This window comes from Sceloporus occidentalis, unplaced genomic scaffold, assembly GCF_023333645.1.
Source record: "Sceloporus occidentalis isolate IW3139 unplaced genomic scaffold, rSceOcc1.0.p SCAF_7, whole genome shotgun sequence".
NCBI classification, from domain to species: Eukaryota; Metazoa; Chordata; class Lepidosauria; order Squamata; family Phrynosomatidae; genus Sceloporus; species Sceloporus occidentalis.
This window is the reverse complement of record NW_028316987.1, coordinates 2,956,096-2,979,365: the sequence shown is the minus strand read 5'-3', so window position 1 is coordinate 2,979,365 and position 23,270 is coordinate 2,956,096. Positions and strand designations below refer to the sequence as shown.

The 23,270-nt window shown below is 41.3% G+C and overlaps 1 protein-coding gene across 1 annotated transcript in view; it reads right to left on the bottom strand.

The window, feature by feature from the left end:
• Positions 1-22,841, bottom strand: part of COL1A1 (collagen type I alpha 1 chain) — a 45,764-nt gene extending 22,923 nt beyond the window's left edge. The window contains exons 1-26 of the mRNA XM_089531662.1: positions 22,631-22,841; positions 20,037-20,231; positions 18,912-18,946; positions 18,779-18,814; positions 18,078-18,170; positions 17,878-17,946; positions 16,435-16,479; positions 15,171-15,224; positions 14,818-14,871; positions 13,771-13,824; positions 12,715-12,768; positions 12,072-12,125; positions 11,931-11,975; positions 10,599-10,652; positions 10,419-10,463; positions 10,026-10,079; positions 9,009-9,107; positions 8,852-8,896; positions 8,664-8,762; positions 7,769-7,822; positions 7,555-7,662; positions 5,826-5,879; positions 4,000-4,098; positions 2,044-2,097; positions 1,839-1,937; positions 473-526 (exon numbers count right to left, since the gene is read on the bottom strand). Coding sequence (XP_089387788.1) covers positions 473-526; positions 1,839-1,937; positions 2,044-2,097; positions 4,000-4,098; positions 5,826-5,879; positions 7,555-7,662; positions 7,769-7,822; positions 8,664-8,762; positions 8,852-8,896; positions 9,009-9,107; positions 10,026-10,079; positions 10,419-10,463; positions 10,599-10,652; positions 11,931-11,975; positions 12,072-12,125; positions 12,715-12,768; positions 13,771-13,824; positions 14,818-14,871; positions 15,171-15,224; positions 16,435-16,479; positions 17,878-17,946; positions 18,078-18,170; positions 18,779-18,814; positions 18,912-18,946; positions 20,037-20,231; positions 22,631-22,712 — 1,788 coding nt within the window. The 5' untranslated portion in view covers positions 22,713-22,841. The remainder of the gene's footprint in view (positions 1-472; positions 527-1,838; positions 1,938-2,043; positions 2,098-3,999; positions 4,099-5,825; positions 5,880-7,554; positions 7,663-7,768; positions 7,823-8,663; positions 8,763-8,851; positions 8,897-9,008; positions 9,108-10,025; positions 10,080-10,418; positions 10,464-10,598; positions 10,653-11,930; positions 11,976-12,071; positions 12,126-12,714; positions 12,769-13,770; positions 13,825-14,817; positions 14,872-15,170; positions 15,225-16,434; positions 16,480-17,877; positions 17,947-18,077; positions 18,171-18,778; positions 18,815-18,911; positions 18,947-20,036; positions 20,232-22,630) is intronic.
• Positions 22,842-23,270: the final 429 nt, after the last annotated feature.

The following is a 23,270-nucleotide window of genomic DNA, read 5'->3' as shown; positions in this document are numbered from 1 at the left end:
CACTTTCTAATGATGTTATGCATGACACTGATCCATTAACTCTTGTTGTGATTTTTCCACAAACAAGCTCATCACATTTATCCTTTGTTGTTGAACCTCCATGCAACCTTTCCTTTGCCTAATCTTTCATTGCCATCTGACTAGCATACAGGATATCTCTGTTGCACACTCACCACTCCCTTTGCTTGCTGTTTTCTCCATTATATACACTGCAGTCTTTTCAAAGAAGGATCTACCTGACTACATCTATGGTCTATGCAACATCTGGCAAACTTTTGCTGCCCAGTGCAAATTGTACTGCACTGGGCAGTACAGAGCAGGATCAGCTATCACTTCTTCACTGCTTTTGGGCTTGCCGTGTCAACGCAAAGCAAAATCTACCTCAATTTTTGTTTTAAAAACCCTCTGCAGGGACTAGCCCAGACGGATTAGGGAATAAGTGGACAAAAGGGACAAGGAATAAAATACTTACAACAGCACCAACAGCTCCAGGAGCACCTCTTTCACCAGGTTTGCCAGGCTCACCCTAGAAGAAGGAGGAAAAGGGAGTTGTTTCAGAGAATCAACTTTATGAGCCCCAAGCAAGAAATAAGATGTTCCTAGGACTGGAGTTTCATTTCATCCTCCAAACATTGACCTACATTAGTACAGATTCATGATGTGGATATTAAATACATGCTGGATGCAAATCCATGTGCTAACAATGTGCAAATATGGTTATTCTTGGAGTGGGGAAGACTAGAGTGCCCATGCTTCTGAATTTTGGAAAATGGCAATGGCTCAATGATTGTTTTATATTGTAAAACATCATCCTTGAAAATGGAGTAATAAACTTCTGCTTTTAGGGCCCATGTTGGAATGCCACCATATCATGACACTTCTAGCATCCCCCACTTTTCTTTCCTCAGACTCTAGTTCTTCCTGTCATGTTGAAAAACCATGCACTTTCTTATTACTCTACAAATACAAGCACCCAAACCAACAGAGAGATGATAAAGCAGTTTAGGAAACTTTTTGTCTAGCTGAATGACAGTGCTCTCCATGCAAAATCTATGAGCGTTTCATATTGTTGCTCACTGAATGAAAAGCTGAAGTATTAAAAGTCCTTACAGGAAACTTTGGGGCAGTTGCCCTGAAAGTATCTGGTCTGTTAATATGTACTTCCAAAGTAACATTAGCAAACCTGTACAATCTATGCATTATTATACCCTTGTGAGTTAAGGGAGGATCAGTAACCTTATCTGAAGTTGTGAATCAACACAAGTCAATTATTCTCTGCAAAAAATTCCTGAAGACATGTACAAGGGGACATGGATATATGGATATCTAAAAGCATTCTTGAAACCTGTTCAGCAAACTAGAATCATTGCAACCGTAATGTCAATGTAAAAAAATGAAGATTCTGGAAAAAGGGTTCTCTAGAAGAGATTTTTATGTAAACTGGCTTTGTGCATGGTGTGTAAAACTTTGATTTTGCTTTACAGTAATTAACTGCAGATCCAGAATCATAATTAAGGAATGGAAATGGGACCAACAAATTTGACATTTATAGATCCACCAAATTTTGATCCCTCCGGCAGGGAATGGCTGGAAGGCAATTACAATACAGCCAACAGGAGCCATAATTTCAAGACATATTGGAAGCAGAAATTACAGGATACAAACAGTTTTTGAGAAGTCCTGGAGTCCACCATTAGAAACTCTTACAGTATCTGGACCCAACACTATTTGTATTTTGAGAACATGATGTAAAACCTCACTTGAAGGAGAAAACCCACAGTTTGGGGGTCTTGCATTATTACCCAAGGGAATATAAAATCCAGCAGAAGGTTACTTACAGCAGCGCCTTTAGGTCCGGGGAATCCCATCACACCAGCTTGACCTCTTGCACCAGGAGGACCGGCAGGTCCAGGGCGACCATCTTGACCAGCAGGACCCTATAAGAGGAAGAATAAACCACTCATGTTAGGGCAGGAAAAGGAAAAATGAACAAGAGTCCCCATCAGAAAAGGGAGAAAGATTAAAGATTAATGTATTACTTACAGTGGGTCCAGTCTTGCCATCAGGACCGGGGCTACCAGGGCTACCAGTCAGACCCTAAGAGGGAGAGAAGGAAAGAAAATGAATGAGCAGCCTCTTAGTGCATTAGCAAAGAGAATTTGCTAACTAGGAAGAACAGGATTGTTTGGATTGCCCCGTCTTTGCCACTCGAGGCATGGCACTGCATGCTCTGAACCTCAAAATCTTTTCTGATGCTGCGAAAGATGTGACACACAGCTCTGGGGTTGTGCATCCATAGTAGGCCAGGCCCACTGAGTATTCAGGGTCAGTACATTTATTAATTTGTGAATGTTAAAATGGCTGTAATTTATTATTATTATTATTATTATTATTATTATTATTATTATTATATTTGTATCCCACTTTTTCCCCAGGACTGGGACTCATACTATATCTAAAAGTATTTGTCCTGAGAACCCCCTAACTATGTACCTTTTCTGCAGAATGTTTAACCTTTTTAGCAAAACTACAACTCCCAGAAACCCCCAGCCAGCATGGCCAGTGGCCACTGGGATGTTGCAGTCCAAAATGTAACAAAAACTCTTCTAGGATGGAAATATACCCAATTGTGTGAAAGATGTTTCTGTACAACTTTTGGATTCAAAGCTCCTGTTGGAAATGTTCATCTAACTCTTCCTTTAAATAATTGCTCAGAATACCTGAATAGTCAATAAATCCAACACATGTACCCCATAGCTTGTGTTCCTTTCATCAAAGGATGAAAAACTTTTTTAAAAAGCTTTTCCGGCATGTTGTAGATGTCTCTTAAATTAGTTCCAGTTTTAGTAGTGTTTTATTGTTGATTTTCTGGTTTTACAGCAATTCTGGTTTTATGGCAATTTAAATAGAATGGTATATGTTTTTAATTTTGTTTTTTAATCTCACAAAAGCAACCAAGCAACTAGGAGAAAGCAGGGTCAGAAAGAAATTGAGGCCTGTTACAGACAGCCAAAATAAAGCTGCTTCGAGTCACAGTGGAGGTATGGTGTTTCAATGATGCATGCGTCCTAAGAGTCCAGAAGTCGCACCAAAGTCACGCTCCAGACTGAAGTGTGGCTTTGGTGTAGCTTCTGGACTCTTAGGACGCATGCATCATTGAAACACCAACCCTCCACTGTGACCCGAAGCAGCTTTATTTTGGCTGTCTGTAACAGGCCAAAATACGCAGGAAGGTTAGTGGGCCAGTTTGTGTCAAAATCTCCTTACTTTTATTTTCCCAGTGCCATTTGCAGCCATTGCTTCCCCTTCCTTCTGCTTTAGTGCAATTTTAAGGGCTTCATCTACTTTCCAGAGTAACCCAACCAAGGATCCAGGATCATATAATTCAATGTAAGGATGTCCAAGTGCCATGTAGACATTCAGATCTGATTATGTGATGGTGTCATAGGCACATACTTTAATATAAAGCTTGGAAAAATTATATTGGGGGATTCCAAAAAAAGTAACTTTGCAAAGATCTGCTTTGGGCCTATTTCAAGATGCTCATTTTTGTGAAAAATATCCCAAAGAGGGAAATGGAAAGCCATCATAAGAAATCTTCCCTTCAGCTCAGTCAAACTTATTTTATTTCTCAAGCTTTGTTCTCCTATCTCCCAAAATAGAATGATTAAATACCTTTTTGCCAGACTGTGGCAGGGAAGTACTTTGCATACTTTAAAAAATATCTATTGAGGATGCTTTGATTTTGATTTCCTGCATGGCAGAGGGTTGGACTGGATGGTCCTTGTGGTCTCTTCCAAGTCTATTATTCTATGACTCTATGAGTGCAAGTTGTGCAACTAATATAACCAGAGGAATTTATTATTTTCTCACATTTTGTTGTCTAATTCTTTTCTAGGGGCCAAATGCAACACTGGCATGGAAACCTGACATAGAATGTGACTGAGGGGCTAATAGTGGCTAGATCTTTGTGTAATCCATCACATCTCATTCACTCACCTTGGCTCCAGGGAGACCAGGCTCACCAGGGCGTCCAGCTTCACCAGGAGATCCTTTGGGACCAGAGGGGCCAGGAGAACCACGTTCACCAGGGGGACCCTGGAAGAGGAATTGTAGTCAACAGAAGACATTAGATGCAGCAGGTAAATATTGACTAGGGAGAGAAAGAATACCCCAAAATGACTGGAAAATAGATTTCTTGAATGTCAGGAAATCTGATGAGGATAATCCAAGAACTTCCATACAGCAAGTGTACGTTAGGATTTTTGTAGGTATGCAGAAAACAGCATTTTCTGTACACGAAACAGGTTTTCTGTATAGAAAACATAATCTTGGGTATTTACTCTGCAAACTTGAGTATAGCAGATGCATGGGAGGATTTCTGTGGGTGCACAGAAAAGGAGTTTTCTGCATAGAAAATATAATTTTGGGTTCAGAAAATAGCATTTGTCTGCAGAAAATGCACTTTTCTATGCGGGAAATCTCTGTGCTGAAATATTATTTTCCGTGCAGAATAAGTCCTGAACTGTGAGTAATCTTCAAAAACAGCTCAGGTTTTTTATGAGTTTCTTGCAGTGAAGAGAAAAATGGTAAAATGATTTGTTCTTGACTGTGAGAATGACATTTATAAAAATTTACATCTAATGGACATTGGCTTATCTTTCACAATTAACAAGGCTTCTGTGAAATATTAGAGCTAAATCTAAGGATTCGGGGAGGACAAAGAGTTGAGGAAGAAACCGAAACCGACATGGGACTGCCCAGTTACATATGGATGGTTTATACTTCATAATTTTGTGGATGTACAGAAAAATAAAGTACGAGAGAAGGATCATTCCCAGGAATCAATCCCAATTTCTAATACAAGAAATTAGATGCAAGAATTATTCTGACTCTGGTTGCACTTTAGTGAAATGGGCACATGGAGCTCTGGGCACATGGATGTGAAGTAAATCTAGAGAATTCCAATGAGAGAAAGGGGCAAAATGTAAGGAAGAAAACTGAAATTAAAGTAGTCTTGGGGGTGGGTGGGATTTTTGATGCAAGATTTACTACTCTGAAAATTCTCAGGAAAACACATAGAATGTTTGTGTTTGTTTAGGTTTAAACTTTCCATCGTTGGGTTCAACCCACTGAGTATGATCTTCCACAAGTTACTTTTTAGCCTCCCATCTCCAAAATGGAACATTATCCCAGTATTTAAGCTGAATACTTTTAAAAGTATTTTATTTTCATGATTTCCTTTTTGCTACCCACTGCCCTCATTGAAAGGAGGAGATGAAAATAAATAGGATTATTTTGAATGCAGCAGGTTATAGCATGGGCAACCTATTCCTGGGCAGAGTGCCTTTAATCCTACATGGGATGAACAGATATACTCCTCCACACTGATGGTACCTGTTCAGACCATCTGAGATTAATTCAGAGCTTTAAACATTATTTTTTGTTTTACTATAGCTCTCTGAGTGGTGCAGCCAGTATGGTGAGTCCATTTTTCTTTAAAAAAATATTATATTGATCAAAGGAATAAATATTGTGGTAGAGGAAGACTTGAATCACATTGAAAGGGACAAAAGAATCACCCTGAACTCCCTTCTTCTGAAAGCATATTCCCACTGATCCTGGTTTAACAGTATCTACCTCGCTTTACATTCTAAAAGGCTTAGTTGAGACATTTCTTCTCCAAGAGCCATTCCCATCTTCCAGCCCAACCGCTCTACTTTCCCCTTAGTCAGCAATGCCAATCTAAGGTGTCAAGAAACTGAGCCTCTTTTAATTTTATACCTTTCTTCTATAGAAAACAACAGCATGAGAGTAGAACTCACCTTGGGACCAGAAATGCCATCAGAGCCAGGGAAACCACGGCTTCCAGGAGCACCCTGTGAATGAGATCAAGGGACCAGGTTAGTGTTACATAGGTGGCCCAGTGGCTGAAAGGTGAGCTGCAAAGAGGGATTCCCTTATCAAAATAATTGAAGTGGGTCATTTCTTCTGATGTGGACAAGAAGGGGTGATGGGGTGAGGAATTACTGAAGCCTTTAATCACTGGGAAAGGGCCAACAAGTCTATTAAATAAAAGTCTTGCATGGCAGGATTATATACATGTGACTGAAATGAAATCCAGAGTTATGATAACTGCCTTCTCACATGAATTAGAGTTCAGCTGTCATAGCTAAAAGCAGGAATATCAACCCATCCACCCACACTGCCTCTTTCTATTCAGCCCACATAACCCATGCAGGAAAGACTTCAAAAGTGTCTTATTTAGGGTGCAGTAAAGACACCTGCATAGTAAAGAGATTCAGGCACACCATTACAAAAGGGAGCCAGGAAACTGAGAAAAAAAAAAGTTCCCTATGGGAGTAAAAGGATAATAAGGGAAGTCTTGATCTTACAAATCACCTAACAGGTCTGATGAGTTGGCCATACTATGGGCAACTCTTTTACTTTCAAGGTCTCCATTATTTACTCTCTACATCAGCGTAAAGAATCTGTTACTCTTCTGAACTGTTCAACTGCAACTCCCATCAGCCCTAGCCAACACTGCCAGTGGTGAGAGATGTTGGGAGGTGCATCTCTAGTGGGCCACACATTCTTCATCCCTATTCAAAATGGAACCTGCTTTAATGCAGCAGTCATGGGATTTCAGCTCAGGAACAGATGAAAAATCTGGTGCTCATTTCTTGATTCTGTTCTGAATTATTTGCAGAAGAAAGGAAATGAGTACAGACATCCATTAAATGATAAAGAATATCAGCGTCCCACCTATTTTTGGTGTGGGTTTAGAGAGCTAAGAATAGCCCTGCTGGATAACAGCAAAGGTCTGTCTAGTCCAGCATTCTGGACCCACAATGGCTAACCAGATGCCTCTAGGTGGCCTACAAGTAGGACATGGGTACACTAGCACCCTTCCTGTCTGTGTTTCACAATGACTAATATTGAGAGTGACACTATCAGACACTGGAAAAAATAAATAGCTATCAAGGCTAGTAGTAGCCATTCATGTAACTAAGTTTTGATACCAAACAAATGATAGAGGTACCTGCACACCTGCAAATGTAATTTCTTTTAAAGTGTTGCAGTATCCTATACCTATGGAATAGTTTTCCCCCGACAGAATAGCCCTACTCTCTGAGGCTTGCTATGTCTTTTTTATTTGATGTGTTTAGGTTTCAGTGTGTAATTTGACTAACCTAAGAGCCAACGTGGCATAGGGGTTTAGATGTTGCACTAGGACACTGGAGACCAGGTTCAAATCCCTGCTTAGCCATGGAAACTCATGGGGTGACCTCGGGCAAGTCATACTCTCTCATCCTCAGAGGATGGCTAGGGCAAACTCTCTCTGAACAAATCTTACCAAGAAAACTCTATGTTAGGTTCATTTTAGGGTTGCCATAAGTCAGAAATTACTTGAAAGCACACAACAACATTATGTGGGCATAATAGACAGGCATATGACCCATGCACAGATTGGGTTTATTCTAGAAAGGTGGCAAGTGTGTGATCTTGGCAGCCTGAGCTAAAAAGAGACAAAAAGATGAAACTGCTACGTACACGTTCACCAGCAGGTCCAGGCAAACCAGCAGGTCCAGGCTCACCACGGGATCCTCTTTTGCCTTCCTCACCAGGGGGACCAGGGGGACCTTGGACACCAGCGGGACCCTGAAAGAGAAAAGGAAAGAGGCTGAGGTAAGTGTGTGTGTAAGGAAAACAAAGAACAGAACAGAAGTCAAGTTACAAATGCATTCCAGGTGAGATGCACACTCACAGGTTCGCCTTTAGCACCAGCATCTCCTTTGTTTCCAGGAGCACCAGGTTCACCCTAAAGATAACAAAGAGAGACAGAAAACAGCACAATCATTTATGTCAGTCAGTGCAAGTAATGATGCAGTGGACCTATTTCATGCCCTCTCTAAGAATAAGAGACACCCCCCCCCCCAGGTGACTCTCAGCAAGGCATCCATTACCAAAACACTCCAGAGAGGAACGGGTCTGGTAAGATGCTAGGAGTCAGCTGATAATTGATTTGACACCTGCCTAGAAGGGGTTTATGGTAGAAAGCAGTGTCTAGTGGGACAGGATTTGAGAATACACCCATCAAGCAGTGTCAATTCAAAACAGGCATTACAATTAATAAATTCTCTGTGGAGTTTGCAAGCTGAGACACCCTGCAAAATAATTTCAGAAGAGCTGACCTCAAAGCATGCATTTCCACACCATGATGTATCATTTTGATGCTGTTACCCCATCTGCTGCACAGATTTAGGTGCTTTGAAATGCTGTAATTTTCAGACTTTCCAAACTCAGCATATGCTGACAGGGTGGTGTGGTAGGATTCCAAAGTCAGCAAAATATCTGGAGGCTCTATTCCTCTGATCAGGTACAGATTTGGAACTAAGTGGCAACACTATGAGAATGTAGGCACTGTGACTGTTAAACAATCACAGCTGGGGAGGAAGTGATAACGGAAAATGCAAAGGGAGGAATTTCTGAGTTAGTGATATTATTATAGGAATTTGTAGCATCTCCTAGTGGCTAAAGGAGTTGGGGTTTTCCCAACAGCCCACCCAGGTACCCAGCTTTTGATTTGTTCAAAGTCTTTTGAAAGCATGCACACCATAAGTGTTGAGTCAAAAGGTGAGTGAAATGTAGAAGACACTTACGCTGTTACCCTTGGGACCAGGAGCACCACTGGGACCCTGAGGTCCAGCTGGACCACGAGCACCAGGGAAGCCAGGAGCGCCAGCAATACCGGGAGAACCCTAAATGAGAGGGCAGAGATGGTGAGGCAAATGGTAACAAAGGGTGCTGATAACGTAAATGGAAGCACTGTGATGTGGAGACAACTTACAGTGGCACCTTTGGCACCAGGCTGACCATCAGAACCAGGGTTGCCCTGCAGGAGAAAAGGAAGAGAGAAGGATCATAATCAACATCATTGTGAAATAGATTCTGAAACATGTCAGAATGGAAAATAAAAGCAAAAATGAATTGAGAGTGTGGCTTACAGAAGGACCAGCAGCGCCAGCAGGACCAGGTGGGCCAGGTTCACCACGGGCACCTTGTGGGCCTTCACTACCACGAGAGCCTTGGGCACCAGTTTCACCCTGAGCAACAAGAGAAAGAATAATAATGAGTGTAAATACTTTTTCTCAGGTCTGGTGGCAACATGTTTCATCTCAGCCAGTACTATGTCACATCTAATTCTGAAGCTTCTTGTCAGGACTACTGGTTCAGTTCTATAAGGCCTATGATCTGGTTTTGTTGGAGCCTCATGCCCTCCCAGATCCCCAGAGATCAGAGACTTGAGGCCTTCTGTCTAAGAAGTCTTTTCAAGGCCTGTTGTGTTCCACTGACACCTCCTCCTAAGCCCTTTGCTTCAGATCTTCTGTAGTTGTTGCTTTTTTATGGTTCCATCTTATGCTGCCCTAATAACCTTTGAACCCTGGAGATTAAATTGAACATGTAATAATGGGTTGCTTCTTTCTCGTATCAGCATCTTCCCAGAGGTGTGTGCATCAGACAGTGGAGTGGGAAACACACAGTCAGTTTCCCTCTTCTGATTTCTATTACCTATTAAAGCTGACAGAGAAATAACTATGCAGAACCACATTCCTTCTAGTATATAAGAAGTGGACCACTCCAGTCTGTAGAGTCCTCAATCCTGATTCCTTACTAGGGAATTATTAGAGCTTCTCAGTAATATAGGCAGGATACAAAGAGTGTATGGGAGAAGTTTTTAAAAATCAGGCTTATCATTGTGAGGAGCATAGTGACTGAGGAATAGTCTATAATTCATCTCTAAGAGCAAGAAAATACGTGTCTGCTTTGCTAAGAAATCTAAGGCAAAAAACAACTCCATAGAAATCTTCATCTTAAAAAAAAGTGGGCAAAAACTGACACCCACTCCCCGAAATTGGCTCTTTTTCTGAACCATAGCCTTGAAATCAAATGGATGAGGTTTTGTGAGGTTATGAACCTCACAAAAATTACTTTAAAATGTCAAGGCACTCAGGTGTCCTTACCTTAGGGCCAACAGCACCAGGGAAGCCAGGGGGACCAGCTGGACCAGTGGGACCCTGAAAGAAGAAAGAGAAGATATTAAGTGATGATTACACAGTTTTCCTTCAACTATCAGATTAACAGATTCCTAACATTGGCCAACAATGGGCAGCAATGGGCAGAGGTTGGCCTTTGCTTTGGAATAAGAAGAAGGAAACTGGAATGAAACAATTTGTTCCATCCCATAGTCCATTAATTATAGACACAGAATTGTCCTGCAGATTCTTGTTTTGGATAGGCCGAGTGGCTATGGCCAAAATTTCATATGGCCCTTTCTTCTCTACAAGAAAATAATCTGCACTCAGGTAATATTAAGAAGAAACAGAGAAGTAGCAGAACTTTGCAGAAGTACTTACTGGGGGACCAGCAGCACCTGGGGAACCATCATTACCACGAGCACCCTGTAGGAGAGAAGAGGAGAAAGACTTTGAATTGCAGTCAACTTTTCGCCAAGCCATAGAAGAGATGGAAGCTGGTTGTTGAGGCCAGTCCAGCAAGCATCACTAAGATGGAGCAATGCAGAAGGATATACTTACAGCAGGGCCAGCAGGGCCAGGGCGACCTCTCTCACCGGGAAGACCACGGGGACCCTGGTCAGGGGAAGGAGGAATAAGATCAGAGGATGGAGAAAAAGCAGCTTTGCTCGTTGGCTCTTTGTTATGCATTTATCCTTTCTGTTAACTTGTTGTTCTCAAGGACCTACAACCTACAGTATTTCTATAAGTGCAATGCCACCTTCCCATTGGTGGTGAAGGATTCCTTTAGTCATCAGGGGACACAGTGATTGAGAGAGCATTATTTGAAAGTTTTGTGACACCTGGAAGACTAACAAGTTTTATTTGAGGCAAATGTTTATGGTCCACTGCCAATATCATAAGATGTCAGTGTGTCTCTCTTCATACATCTCATGTGCTCCTGATTTGAAACTATTTTTTTTTAATTCCTCATTTCTCCTATGACACCCCCTTCTCACTATATCTCCCTGTTATTCTGGCTGTGCCTGCAACTTAAAGGCTGAGGAAAAATATTTTTATGGAATACATTAAACCAAGTTATTGCCCGGTGGCTTTCCCTACTCATAGGGTACAAACACTCAGTCCTGGCATGTCTTCTCTGGCCTTACTATCTGAAATATCACACAGATATCTCCAGTTGCTCACAAAGTAATACTTCGTCTTGCCTGCTGTGTTTCCTTGATGTTCTTCATGTCAGGATGTTCTATCCCTGATGTAAGAGGCAGCTATCTCTCATTTAAGATTGGATTCAGATGGAATATTTGCATTATATTTCAGGGTTGCTGTGCATTAGCCATCACATAGAACTCATTCATGTGAAAGTTTTTCCCCAGGCACTGTCCATGGAACAAAGTGGGAAAAGAAGCCTACTGCATTGCACACCTTGAGACAAATGAGGCCCATGAAATTTCCAACATTGCTAAAGCATGTTGAGATAAAAAGTTCAACTGAATCCATTCTCAAAGCACAAAGCTTGAAAGGTGTTACCCTAGTATCTAAAACATAGGAAGATGCCTTATAGTAAGTCAGATTATTGATCCATCTAACCCAATAATGTCTATACTGGTTGTGTCAGTATCTCTGTGGAGTCTTAGGCATCACTGTCACTATCACCTGGTATCTTTCAAATGGTCACACAAAGGATTGACACTGAGTCATTCTGCATGCAAAGCCTGTGCTGTACCACTGAGCTGTAGTACAGCGCTTCTCTCTCTCTCTCTCTTGCTTTGGAGAAAAGGAAGCTTCCTCTATTTCTATAACATCACCTATACAACTTTTTGCTGATAACCTAAGCTTGTAAGATATGGATGGATTATAACAATCCACAGAAGAACAATGGCTGCGTATACTCACCACTTGTCCGGGAGCACCATTCTCACCAGGGCTACCAGGCTCACCCTAAGAATGAAGAGAGAACCAACATTCAATACATAATAGAAGGGAATGGAATCTTTTATAAAATGAAGGAGGCCATCACTGAAACAGAATACTCACCTTGGGGCCAGCTGGACCAGCATCACCTTTAGCACCATCAAGACCACTGAAACCCTAAAGTGAATAGGATGGGCGGAAAGAGATAAAAGAGAAATATTAGAATCAAAGAAGTAGGTCTAGAAAAGATGGTGGTTGTCCTATTGCAATAATCAGCTAGGAAAAATTTGGATCCCATTATATATAGCTTAACTAAATCATTTCCATATTAGCAATATTACAGAGGCTACGCAAGCCTACATCTAGTCAGTACCAGGAATGAGAGACCTACTTGGATATAAGAAAGACAGGATATAAATGTATATCCACATGCTCAGCTATCACAAGAGCAACAGTATCCGGATTATTGTTTTAAAGATTTTATTCATTGAGTTTTGTTTAATCAGGATTTGGCTCTCACTGAGATGAGAAAGAAGGACTTCATTTTGAATGGTCACCTTCATGTTTGTAATGAATGCCAGGACTGAGACAGTGAACATCTCTTGGTGGCAGTCACAAGTGGTGCTTGTGTCGTGATGGCACATTATTCCTAAAATCTCCTAAAAGGATATGCCTACTTACTCAGAAGTAATAAGTTAGCGTTGGGATATGTGAATTACAAGATTCCTGATATGAACCAGAGGTTGAACAGTTAGTAAGTACTTACTCTGTGTCCCTTCATGCCTGGCAGGCCAGCAGTTCCGGGAAGACCACGGGCACCCTGGAGAAGAATTAAAAAATATTATGTAGCAGAAAGCAAAGAGAAAAGGAGAGAATCAAACCTCATCCTTCTAAGTATTTGTTGGTTACATGTAGATGGGAACTTTTCACACCAGGGACTGGCATATGATGAACACATCTTTATTCTGTGCTTCAGCAGTAGCTACAAGACTAATAATGTAAAAGCTCTGAGAGATTGAAGTGTGACACATATCAGTATTCTGGTTGGGTCATCTTAGTGGCTCAGTTTTATCCTCCAGCCATGCCTGAATGTTACTGTTGAATTCTCTTCAAGATCAAAGGTTTTGAAATGGGACTACCCATGAAGAGCTCATAATTCCCAATCTGAGAAGGAACCTACTTGCATCCACCTAATCTGAATGTATGAAGTGAATTGGGTCCAGATGTGGCTTTAAAATCCTATCCATTTCATTCATCTTGTGGCCTCAGGTAATTTGCTTTTCTCAGTCTAATCTACTGCCTTGCAAAATTGCTGTAAGGATGAGTTGAAATAGGAATTTCTTCTAAGATATCCTTGCATTAAATAGTGGAGTGGTGTTAGGAAGAGGTTGTGTGCATGTCTAAATAAATAAATTATCCCTCTGTACCAAAGCATCAAGAACTATGATGCTTAAACCACTCCAAACCAATGTTGCTTACCAGTTCTTGGGCAACAATGAGTTCTTTAGATTGCATTGGACTCTACCTCTCATTAGCACCTGACAAAATGCCAATGGCCAGGGATGCTGAGATGTGTAATTCAACAACATCTTTAGGGCCAGAGAGTCACCATATCTAGCCAAACCTGTTCTTTCAAAGGCTCTGCTACAAGTGTTGGAGATTCCATGGCTCTCCCTAGGCAACACAAGCCATGATCAAAGATGCCAATTTATCCTCCCATTAAGCTATCTGTTGTTTGGGTAGTAGTTTAGGGTGTGATTCTTCATAATAGGACAAGTGCTTGACAGCTATCCCCTCATATCCTTGGAACCAGATATCTTACCTGTGGGCCAGGAGGACCACGTTCACCAGGACGGCCAGGTTTACCAGCTTCACCCTTGGAGAAAGAAGAGAAGAGAAGATCTAAGCCAATGCTGGAACAATTATGCTTTACAACCAATTTACCAGAGGAAAAGTATTGATTGAGGTTCTGTCTTTTGTTAAAGCGGACCTAAACTCTTGGTTTCCCATGAAGGACAAATGTTTCCCATGATGGACAGATGTTTAAAGTTTGCAAGGGCCAATCAGAAAAGGACTCACAAACTCAACAAGTGTAGCCTTAAGGTTGATGCCTCTGCTAGTAGAGAAGTGAAAGATGGCCAAATGGATAATGGGCTGTCACAGAAGGGAGGGAACAGGCCTGTTCTCTGCTGCCCCTGAGGGTAGGACCAGATCTAATGGTTTGAAGTTACAGGAGAATAGATTTCAATTGAACATTAGAAGGGACTTCTTGACAGTAAGGTTGTTCAGCAATGGAGCCAGTTGCCTAGAGAGTTGGTGGGGGTCTCCTTCTCTAGACATCTTCAAAAATAGCCTGGACACTACCTCCTGGGGATGCTTTAGCTGCAAATCCTACATTGAGCAGAAGGTTGGAATCAATGGTCCATGACCCCCTTCCAACTCTATGATTCTATGACTCTAAGAAAGAATAAAACACATTGCTAAAGCTCCATCTTTTGGTGATGGGGTAGTGACATAGGGTTAGGAGAATGACCTAGAGTGCAAATGGAGGTTGATATTGCAGACTCCACCAGAGGAAAGAGAATGCAAAGCATCCGAAGGACATTGTATCTCCACTTTCATCAGTCAGCAGTATCTCATGGGTGACTTCCTTAGAAAGGGTCCTGAAGGCGAGAGCCCTCCAGTCACATGACTAGACCCTACTTGATTGTCCTGGAGACAATGCAAGATTGAATGGATTTGTGATGTGCCAATCAAAGCAACTTCAACATTCAAGTCAATGATTTGCCTGGCATTTTGGACACACCCTGTTTTTGGATCATTAAAAATAAAAGTTTCCTTCTCCCAGAAGAAAGACACAGCCACTCACATCATCTCCGTTCTTTCCAGGGGGGCCAGCTGGACCACGGGGACCCATTGGACCCTAGAGAATTTTTTTGAGAAGAAAAAGATGCATTAAAATCAGAACCATGAAGACATTTTCTCTCTCTCTACCATTTATAACCTTGGGAGATCTTTTAAGAAGTGGCCAAAGGAGGGACTTGTCTGTGGTATTCTGTGTTCCCAAGCTCCCCCAAGTGTTGGAATATGTGAACTTCTATGAACAGACTGGAGGATATTCCTTTCTAAGCTGTGCAGCTTGGCAGTAACAATAATGAAAATGCAAGAAGAAAATAAAGAAAAGAAAAAAAAAAAAGGGGGGGGGAATCAGATGGTACTTACAGAAGCTCCAGGCTCTCCGGGTTCACCAGGGGGACCTTGGAAACCTTGGGGGCCCTGGAAGAGTAAAAATAAACCTATGTTAGAAAGAAAAATGACTACGTTCTGCACCTCTATGTATTTTGAGTGGACTGGGGAAGAGCCCAAGAATTTCACTTAGCTCTGAGACCCCCTTTCTCACTGTTTCCCGCCCCTGCCTCCATGCCTTCTTCCAATGGTGCTCTCTTGGCTTGGATCAGTCCCCTGTTTGTGAACTGGCTTTCGGCTTTGCCTGCTGCAAAATATTTTTCTGAATTATCCTATCCTGCTGTTGCCAAATCTTCCACTACTCTTCACTTTCCCGCTGCCCATATCTCTTCCCCAGTACATATTTACCAAACCCCTACTCTTTGCACCCCATATTATAATCCCAATAGAGGTTGTTAAGTTCCCTAGTAAGGATTAACTTGAATCAATGCTCATGGACTCTTGACTTTGCAAAGAAATTAAAGAGAAGAATGCCTCTGAGCATAAGCAGAATGGGCAATAGAAAAACAAGGTCTATCTGTCCAGACTAGGAGAAAAGGTCATGGATTCTGGAAAACTGGTATCCCCAAGGCTTTTTGTTTGAAAAGTGAATCCTAGAATGGAGACGGAGCCCAAATTTAGGGCACACTATTGGTCCCTATGGCTTAAGAAATCACAAAGATATATGGCCACCTCCTATATTATAGAGACGTTTGGCCTCTATTTTTTAAAATGTCACATAGGCATCTCATATCATAGAGAAAAGCAGACTTGGTTAAACCTTCCACTTCTGCTCTTGGCTGCCCAGAAGCCTTGCAGAAGCCTTTTAACACGCATGTTAATGGAGAAGGCCGCTGAAGAGAGGACCAACCATACATGCAATATATAAAAAAGAAATCTCTTACTAAAGCAGTTTCAAATTCTGTGCTAAGATTAGCTGAATTCTGCAACTCTACAATCATTGCAAATTAAATAGAGCTTTTCCTATTCACCATAATCTACTGTTTCTGATATCCATAAAATAGGTAAAATGCTGCACAGGATAGAAAATCCTTGCTCTGTGGGACACTGAAAATGATACTCATTAGTACATACACTGAGAAATAAACAAACTGGGATTATCAGAGTCATGAACTTTGCTTTAAGTACTGTGATGAAGTCTACTTTCACATTGCACCTCGAGGCTGAAATGCCAATGCAGTATATCCTTGTCTAAAGGCTATTGAGAGTTTATTCTCAAGAAGAAGAGAAAAGTACTTACGGGAGCACCAGGAGGACCAGGAAGACCACGAGGACCAGCTGGACCCTAAAAATGAATAAATACATTTTAAAATCAAGCTTAGTGTTAAAGAATAAATGAAACTGCCATCATCCTGTCTTGATGTCAATGAGTTTTTGTGCACCATAGGCCTGGTGTGACAACAACCATATTTTCTTGATGTCACTTTATCATTTCAACTTCCTACCTAACCATATATTTAAGATCTTTCTTTGTTATGAAAGGTTTGGACATCTCTCTCTGTCATTTGCTAAATGGCCTTTCTTCTATATTATCTACATATTTTTTTCATCCTTCTTGGTTCAGGTTCCACATGCATTTTGATGGCATGCCTGCTTTTGTAGTTGCAGTGTTAGTGGCTAATTGTGACCAACAGCTTTCCAGCTGATTGGTGTGTAGTTGTTATTTATTTATTTATTTATATTTATTTATTTATTTATTTATTTATTTATTTATTTATTACCTAAAGTGAGCCTGTAACACAAAATGGGAGGTTCCTACTTGAGGAGAACATCTGAGAAATGTTAAGAAATGCAGGAAATAAATGAGCAAAACCAATAATGTACCTGAACAGCGATTATGCATCGCTAAAAGGCTGCTTTGTTTGAAGTCATATTAATGGTTGCTTTAAATTTTTGAAAATAGGAACTCTCATAGTTCAGTCATAGACTTAAGGCACTATCACTCAGCCTCAGTTCCAGCTTCTTCTATGGAGGTATTATCATAGACCTGAATCTGAATTGGAAGTAATTTTCCAACACTTGGGGAACAACATTACAGATTGGATCTGGATTTAGTCATACTTTAAGCAGACCCACTGAAATCACTGGGACTTAAATCACTCATAAATGACGTAAATGTCACTGATTTTAACACAGGTACTATAATTCTGTTTAAATCTGAATCCAACCCATTGGGATTTGATGGACTATAGCTCCCATCATTCCTGATTATGGGCCATGCTGGCTGGGGCTGATGGGGACTGGAATTCAACAGTTAGTCTCCACTTGATATAAGCACATTACTGCAAATATAGCTCTCATGATTCTTAATTCAATGAATTTATATTCCCACATTCCTTTCCCACATGGGAACTAAGATTTTTAGTTCTTAAGTTACTTGGCCTTTTTGGTAACATGTTTTCAGAAAAAAAAAAAGAAAAAATATGGATATCTTTGATTAGCCGAGTGTATGAGACAAGCATCAGCAGACAAAGTATATCCTTATCTATGTATCTGTCTTAGTATGGCGTTTCAATTCTGTCCTGTGGATTAAGAAACTGACCAGGCCTGGAAGGCTCTTTGGTTTAGATCTCCCGTAGTACACCTGTTTCCCTTCTCAGGTGTGCTTCTCATTTTATTTCTTCTTCACTAAAATCCTCACCTTACATTTTCCCTGAACCATCCCCAAGCCATCAACACTTACCATGGGGCCAGGGAGAGAGAGACCACCGGATTTTTCATCATAACCATAAGACAGTTGAGGAGCGAAGTTCTACCAGAGAAGAGGAAGAAGAAGACGAAGGAAAAGAGAGAGAGAGAGAGAGAACATGTTATTAGGGTTCTTAAAAAGCCAATTTCCCATAAATTGGAGTAATCTAGTTAACTTGGAGAGAGCCAACTTACTCCGCCAAGGCCAGGGGGGCCTGGAGGGCCTGGGGGTCCTGGGATTCCAGGTTGTCCAGGAATGCCATCTCTGCCAGGTGGGCCTGTGGGTCCCTGAAGACAAAGACAAGGAGAAGACATCAATGGGTGTGATGACACCATATTTTAATTTCAGAATGGGCTGAAAATTCCTCTTTCCTCGGGTAAATGTGAACGAAGGCCTGTCTATGCCTTTCCTCCCTGCCTCAGTAGAAAACAAGATTGAAACTTGGCTGGGAAATTTCTGGAGGATCAAACCATTGAGGAATGGTGATGAATTAAACCAAAATGGCCATATGATGCCTTAAAAACAACAAAAATAACAACAACAGTTGGACACTCAGAATTGCTACAAAGAAACTTAATATGAGTCTTGTTTTGTGAAAGTTACAATTACTTCCACCACTCCACACCCAAAACTCTTTTGAAATGATGCCAGGAGTGGGAAGACAATGGAAATATGAATATGCTTTCCACAAGATGGGGAAGAGTGGAAAAGAACAATCTAAGCAGACATGACTTCTTCTCATGTAGAAATGGAAATTTCAAAAGTTTGAATGGTTTGTTATATTTTATGATCATTTCATGCATTTTGTCATCTTCTGCCTTGTCTTTTTTTTTTTTTTAAAAAAGAAATCATAATGTGAGATATCATCAGCTAAAGCTTCATTATGAATACATACCCTTTCTCCTTTTGGGCCTGGCTCTCCTTTAGGACCCTGTCAGATAGGAACAAAATTGCAATTAGTGTGTTAAAAATTCAGATAACAATGCATCCAATGGAATGGACTTTAGGATTGCAAAAAGATAATTTACCTCTACTCCACCTTCTGGGTAGGGTACAGAGGCACCTTGAATACAAAAAGAAAAGTGCTATTAAGAATCTGAACAATCCCTATCCATATTCAACCATAACCACTGTAAAGCCAATTGAACTAACTTAAATTCCACTGTGCCTATCAGAATCAGCCTGGCTTAATTCGTTTAATGTGTTTGAGCAAATCTTAGTGTTGCATAGAATCAGCCAAATGACATTAATGGAATACTGGCTAAGGGAGGACTCACTCGGAATGAACTGGGCTTCTCCTCTTGTTGCTGAACATTGAAGTATATTTTGATAGAACTGGCAACTCTTGTTATTGAAGATACCATTTGGTAATTCAAAGAATATGATTATTTTTTATCAGACAGACTTTAAAGAAATTCACATTCGAAAGGATGGAATCCTGTCAGATTACATCTCAAAGTCTAGTATTTTAACATCAAATACATTTAAGATGACTTTGATGGCATAGTCTAAAGACCTTTGCTTCCCCTTCTCTGAAAAATATTCCTAGCCCTACAGACTTTGCTTTTTTTTTTTTGGGGGGGGGGCAACTTTCATGGATGTATGCAAGCAACACGTACAAATGCATTTATAAAATTATTACATCAAATCTAAATTAATAAATAATCATGAGAGGCAATCAGACCTGCAGCCTTAGATGAAGCAATGGTGTGTCGTTGTTTGCAGTGAAAACAAGGTTTTAGATAATGGGAGATGTATAGATGGTGGGTGGATAGGTGAGTGGACAGGTAAGTTATGGATATATGAACACGATTAGAAAAGAAAGAGGAAGTGATGAATCTGTATGTGGATGGATAGTTAGATGTATGATTACATGTTTATGGACTGCTGAATAAAATGAGAAAAGGAGAGGAAACTGGTATCTTGATGGACACTGGGGTACATTAGTAGAAGATGGATGGGTTTTTTGAGCAAATGGATGAATTAGTGAACTAGATTAGACTAATTAAATATGTTTGTAGACAGAGAACTTGATCCGACTACTGTTAAGAGACATGATAAATGGATGGGTGATTGTGAGATGGAAGGAACTGTGGGCCATTATGATGGGATGAGTGGATGGGAGGAAGGAGGAGTGTAGGTTAGGTCAGTACCTGATTCAGGACAGACTGGACAGCATTCTCCATTGGGGATATAAGGATTTTCACACTCCAAAAGGTTTTCACACAACATTTCATCGCAAAGGACATTGCCGCTGTCACACACGCAGATCCGGCAGGCTTCAGGTTTCCAAACATCTCTGTCATTGTACCTTAGTCCGTTATATGTGCAGCTTCCTGTAGTTGGAACTAAAGAAAGAGACAACAAAAGAAACAGGATGCATGAATGAATTGTTGAAGGTTTGTCTGGAAGCCAGGAAGCACCAGCAGAATAGATGAAGCAACTAAGTCGTAAATGGGATAATCTTTTTTATGATGGATCAACCTGGCGAACACATCTATTTTCATCATGTTATTTCTGATTGTGGGCCTCCCTTTTCCTCCCTTCTCCACCTACACTGACTTCTACATGTGTGTGTGTGTGTGTGTGTTTTAAAACCTCATCTGTTTTTCATCAAGTAAACTCTAGGACACAGGAAACGAGCCAGCCCCTCAATAACTCCTTCCAGTTGCTTTGGAATTTAAACAAAACCTCCGGCCAGTTGTTATATCCAATTGCTAACCTCAGCGTTCTGGAGCCAAAGCCAAACCAAACACATGCACAAAAAGAGAAGGAAATTAACAACCTTCTGAATAGGAAAAGAGATAGGGAGGGAGAAAAGGAGAGAGTCAGGAATTCATACTGAAGGAGGACCCATGTAGAGGAAGAATGGTATCCCGTTGATATTACATGGCCTTAGGAAATCTGATCTGCTGCAAACAATTTTGGAAGGAGGGACAGCCGGTAGGAGGGATAGCCAGCAGGTGGAAACCATGATCAGGGAGGTTCATAAGGCAGGTGGAATGGCCTCCCCACTGGCTAAAATTTTATGCCAGCTTGTTTGGAAATCAACATCTGGTGGACTTGTGAATATTAAATGGAGCATGACTATCCAAACCAAGGATGACATCAAAAAGAAAAATGCAGAAGAGAGATGACACTAAGAAGAAGTAAGGAAATTTTGCTAATGCTTCATTTTTAAAAAGAAAGAAAGAAAATAGAAAATACGAATTATTTCTCCCAATGTGGGGTTAATTTCTTTTAAAACAGAGTACTGGACTCTTGTTATGAATTACTTCGTCAAGTCATTAAGAGCTATTTTACTTTATTGACAGGGGAAGAAAATGAAAGCAACGTCACGATTCTAGAGGATTTAAAAATAAAAAGGGAAGGGAAGGACCAGAACAATTTTGTAACGTGAAACTCACATCTACCAATACCTTCCTGCAATGTTGCAAGAAAATCACATCAGCCACATGATGGCAGCAAAACTCACACAACTGGATACAGGACATCATTTGACCTATTTTCTGCTGATGGTATGTCGATTGTTTTTTCCCATTGAGGATAAAGAGGAATTGTTGACTAACCACAGTTAGTTGTTGATCCCAGGCTCATCTTTGTTCAGTGATGGTCCTGTTCAGGGCCATACTGGAAACCCCACCCCAGGTAAGGCTATATGAATGAGAGCACTTTCCTAGTTCGATGCAAGTCTCCTGGTGGCCACTAGATGTCACCATTGGATTTTGCTAACTGGTGCAAGTCATCCTTCCCAATCCTTTGCTATCCAATTGGCTTTGTCTATGAAGTGATGTCTAGACTTTTTGTGCTTTATAGGTTGCTGAAACATTTTCCTTATGAATCATCGCAAAGTCCTCCCCCCCCCCCTGAACCTAATACTTTCCTGATGGCTTTTGCAGACTTCTTCATGGCAGGAAAATAGCCTCCTACCCTTCTCTCCCGCCTCACGACTGTTCTGCCATAGCTTTCCAAGAATACAGAATGGGTTTTCCATCATTCACTGTACTGCCCCCCTTTCTTGTCCCCCTCCGATGATAATCCACTCCCAGTCCCACCCGCCTGCCCACTTTTACTGAACTTGGCAAGGAAGTGCAGGGTTTCTAATTGATCCAACTTGTTGCTTTGCCCCAAGGGACATGTTTGGAAAGGAGAGAAGGAGGGAGGAGGGGAGGAAAAGAGACCAAAGGAAGCATGCCCAAGGCTATACACAGCTGGTTAAGTTTGCTTTTAAAAGTGGCTCCTTTTCTACACAGAGCACTTCCAGATAACTGGTGAAATGAACACTTCATTCGCCCCAACGCTTTCAAACTTCTTTTCTCTCCCTGCTTTTATGCCAGTCCCAGATGCATCCAGAAGGTCATGAACATTTGTTGACCTTTTGCTCCAGACCAGATATAACATGTACTTTCTTCGCTAGGTCTTATCTTTAGGTTATCCGAGCCACAGCCCTGGGCAACAGGGATTTCACTTAGTTTACCAAACCAAAACATTTCTTTCCCCTACCCTCCTTTGACAAATTGTTCAGCAGGAATGGCTTGATCCCCACCACCGCCACCTCTTGCCCTGCATGCCACTCGATTCTATGCATTTTGGAAGTTGCAGGAATTGCTTTGCATCTCAACCAAAACAGATAAGAAAACCAGGGAAAAGATTTTTCTCCATCCCTGTCTACACCCGACGGCAATAAAAACAGCTACTGAGCATATATGCAGCACTGCGAAGGACATAAGTTACGGATGGTACTTACTGTCTTCTTCGCCTTGGCCATTGGTGAGTAGAACAGTTGCTGCTATCAAAAGCAGTAACCGGGAATCCACAAAGCTGAACATGTCTAAATATTAGACATGAAGACTCTTTGTATCCTGGGTTCTGCTTTAGTGTCCAGTCATACAGGGATGGTCTGACTTATGTAGTTCCACTCCAGACCCCAGCAGAAACTTCCTACTGACTCTGTCAACTTCTTAGGCTCCCCTTTTATACGGTCCAGTGTCCCAGAGGTGGATCCCTTCTTCTCTTGCTTCTGAGTACTGTGGGGGGATCTTGGGCCAGCCCCTTAGCCAATCAGAGAAGCCCAGCCTACCCCCAGACTGCACACATAGGCACCCACTCCCAAAAAGTTGGAGAAGCAAAGCCAAGCCCCTTTCTAACCAATCACAAAAGAATGGACCCTGGATGTCTTCCTTCCCCAAACCAGTGGATTTTCTAGATTGGCAGGAGATTCTGCAGCAGGAGAGAGGAATTTAACTGGGGATATGGTTTGGGTCCCTCTGTGTGTATGTGCTTATGGCGGGAGGGGACATAAGAAAAAATTAAGGGAACAAATTAATGTGGGGGGAAATAGCAGTAACAAGGGGATTTGAAAGTGGAAGGCTCTTGCAAAAGCTGAA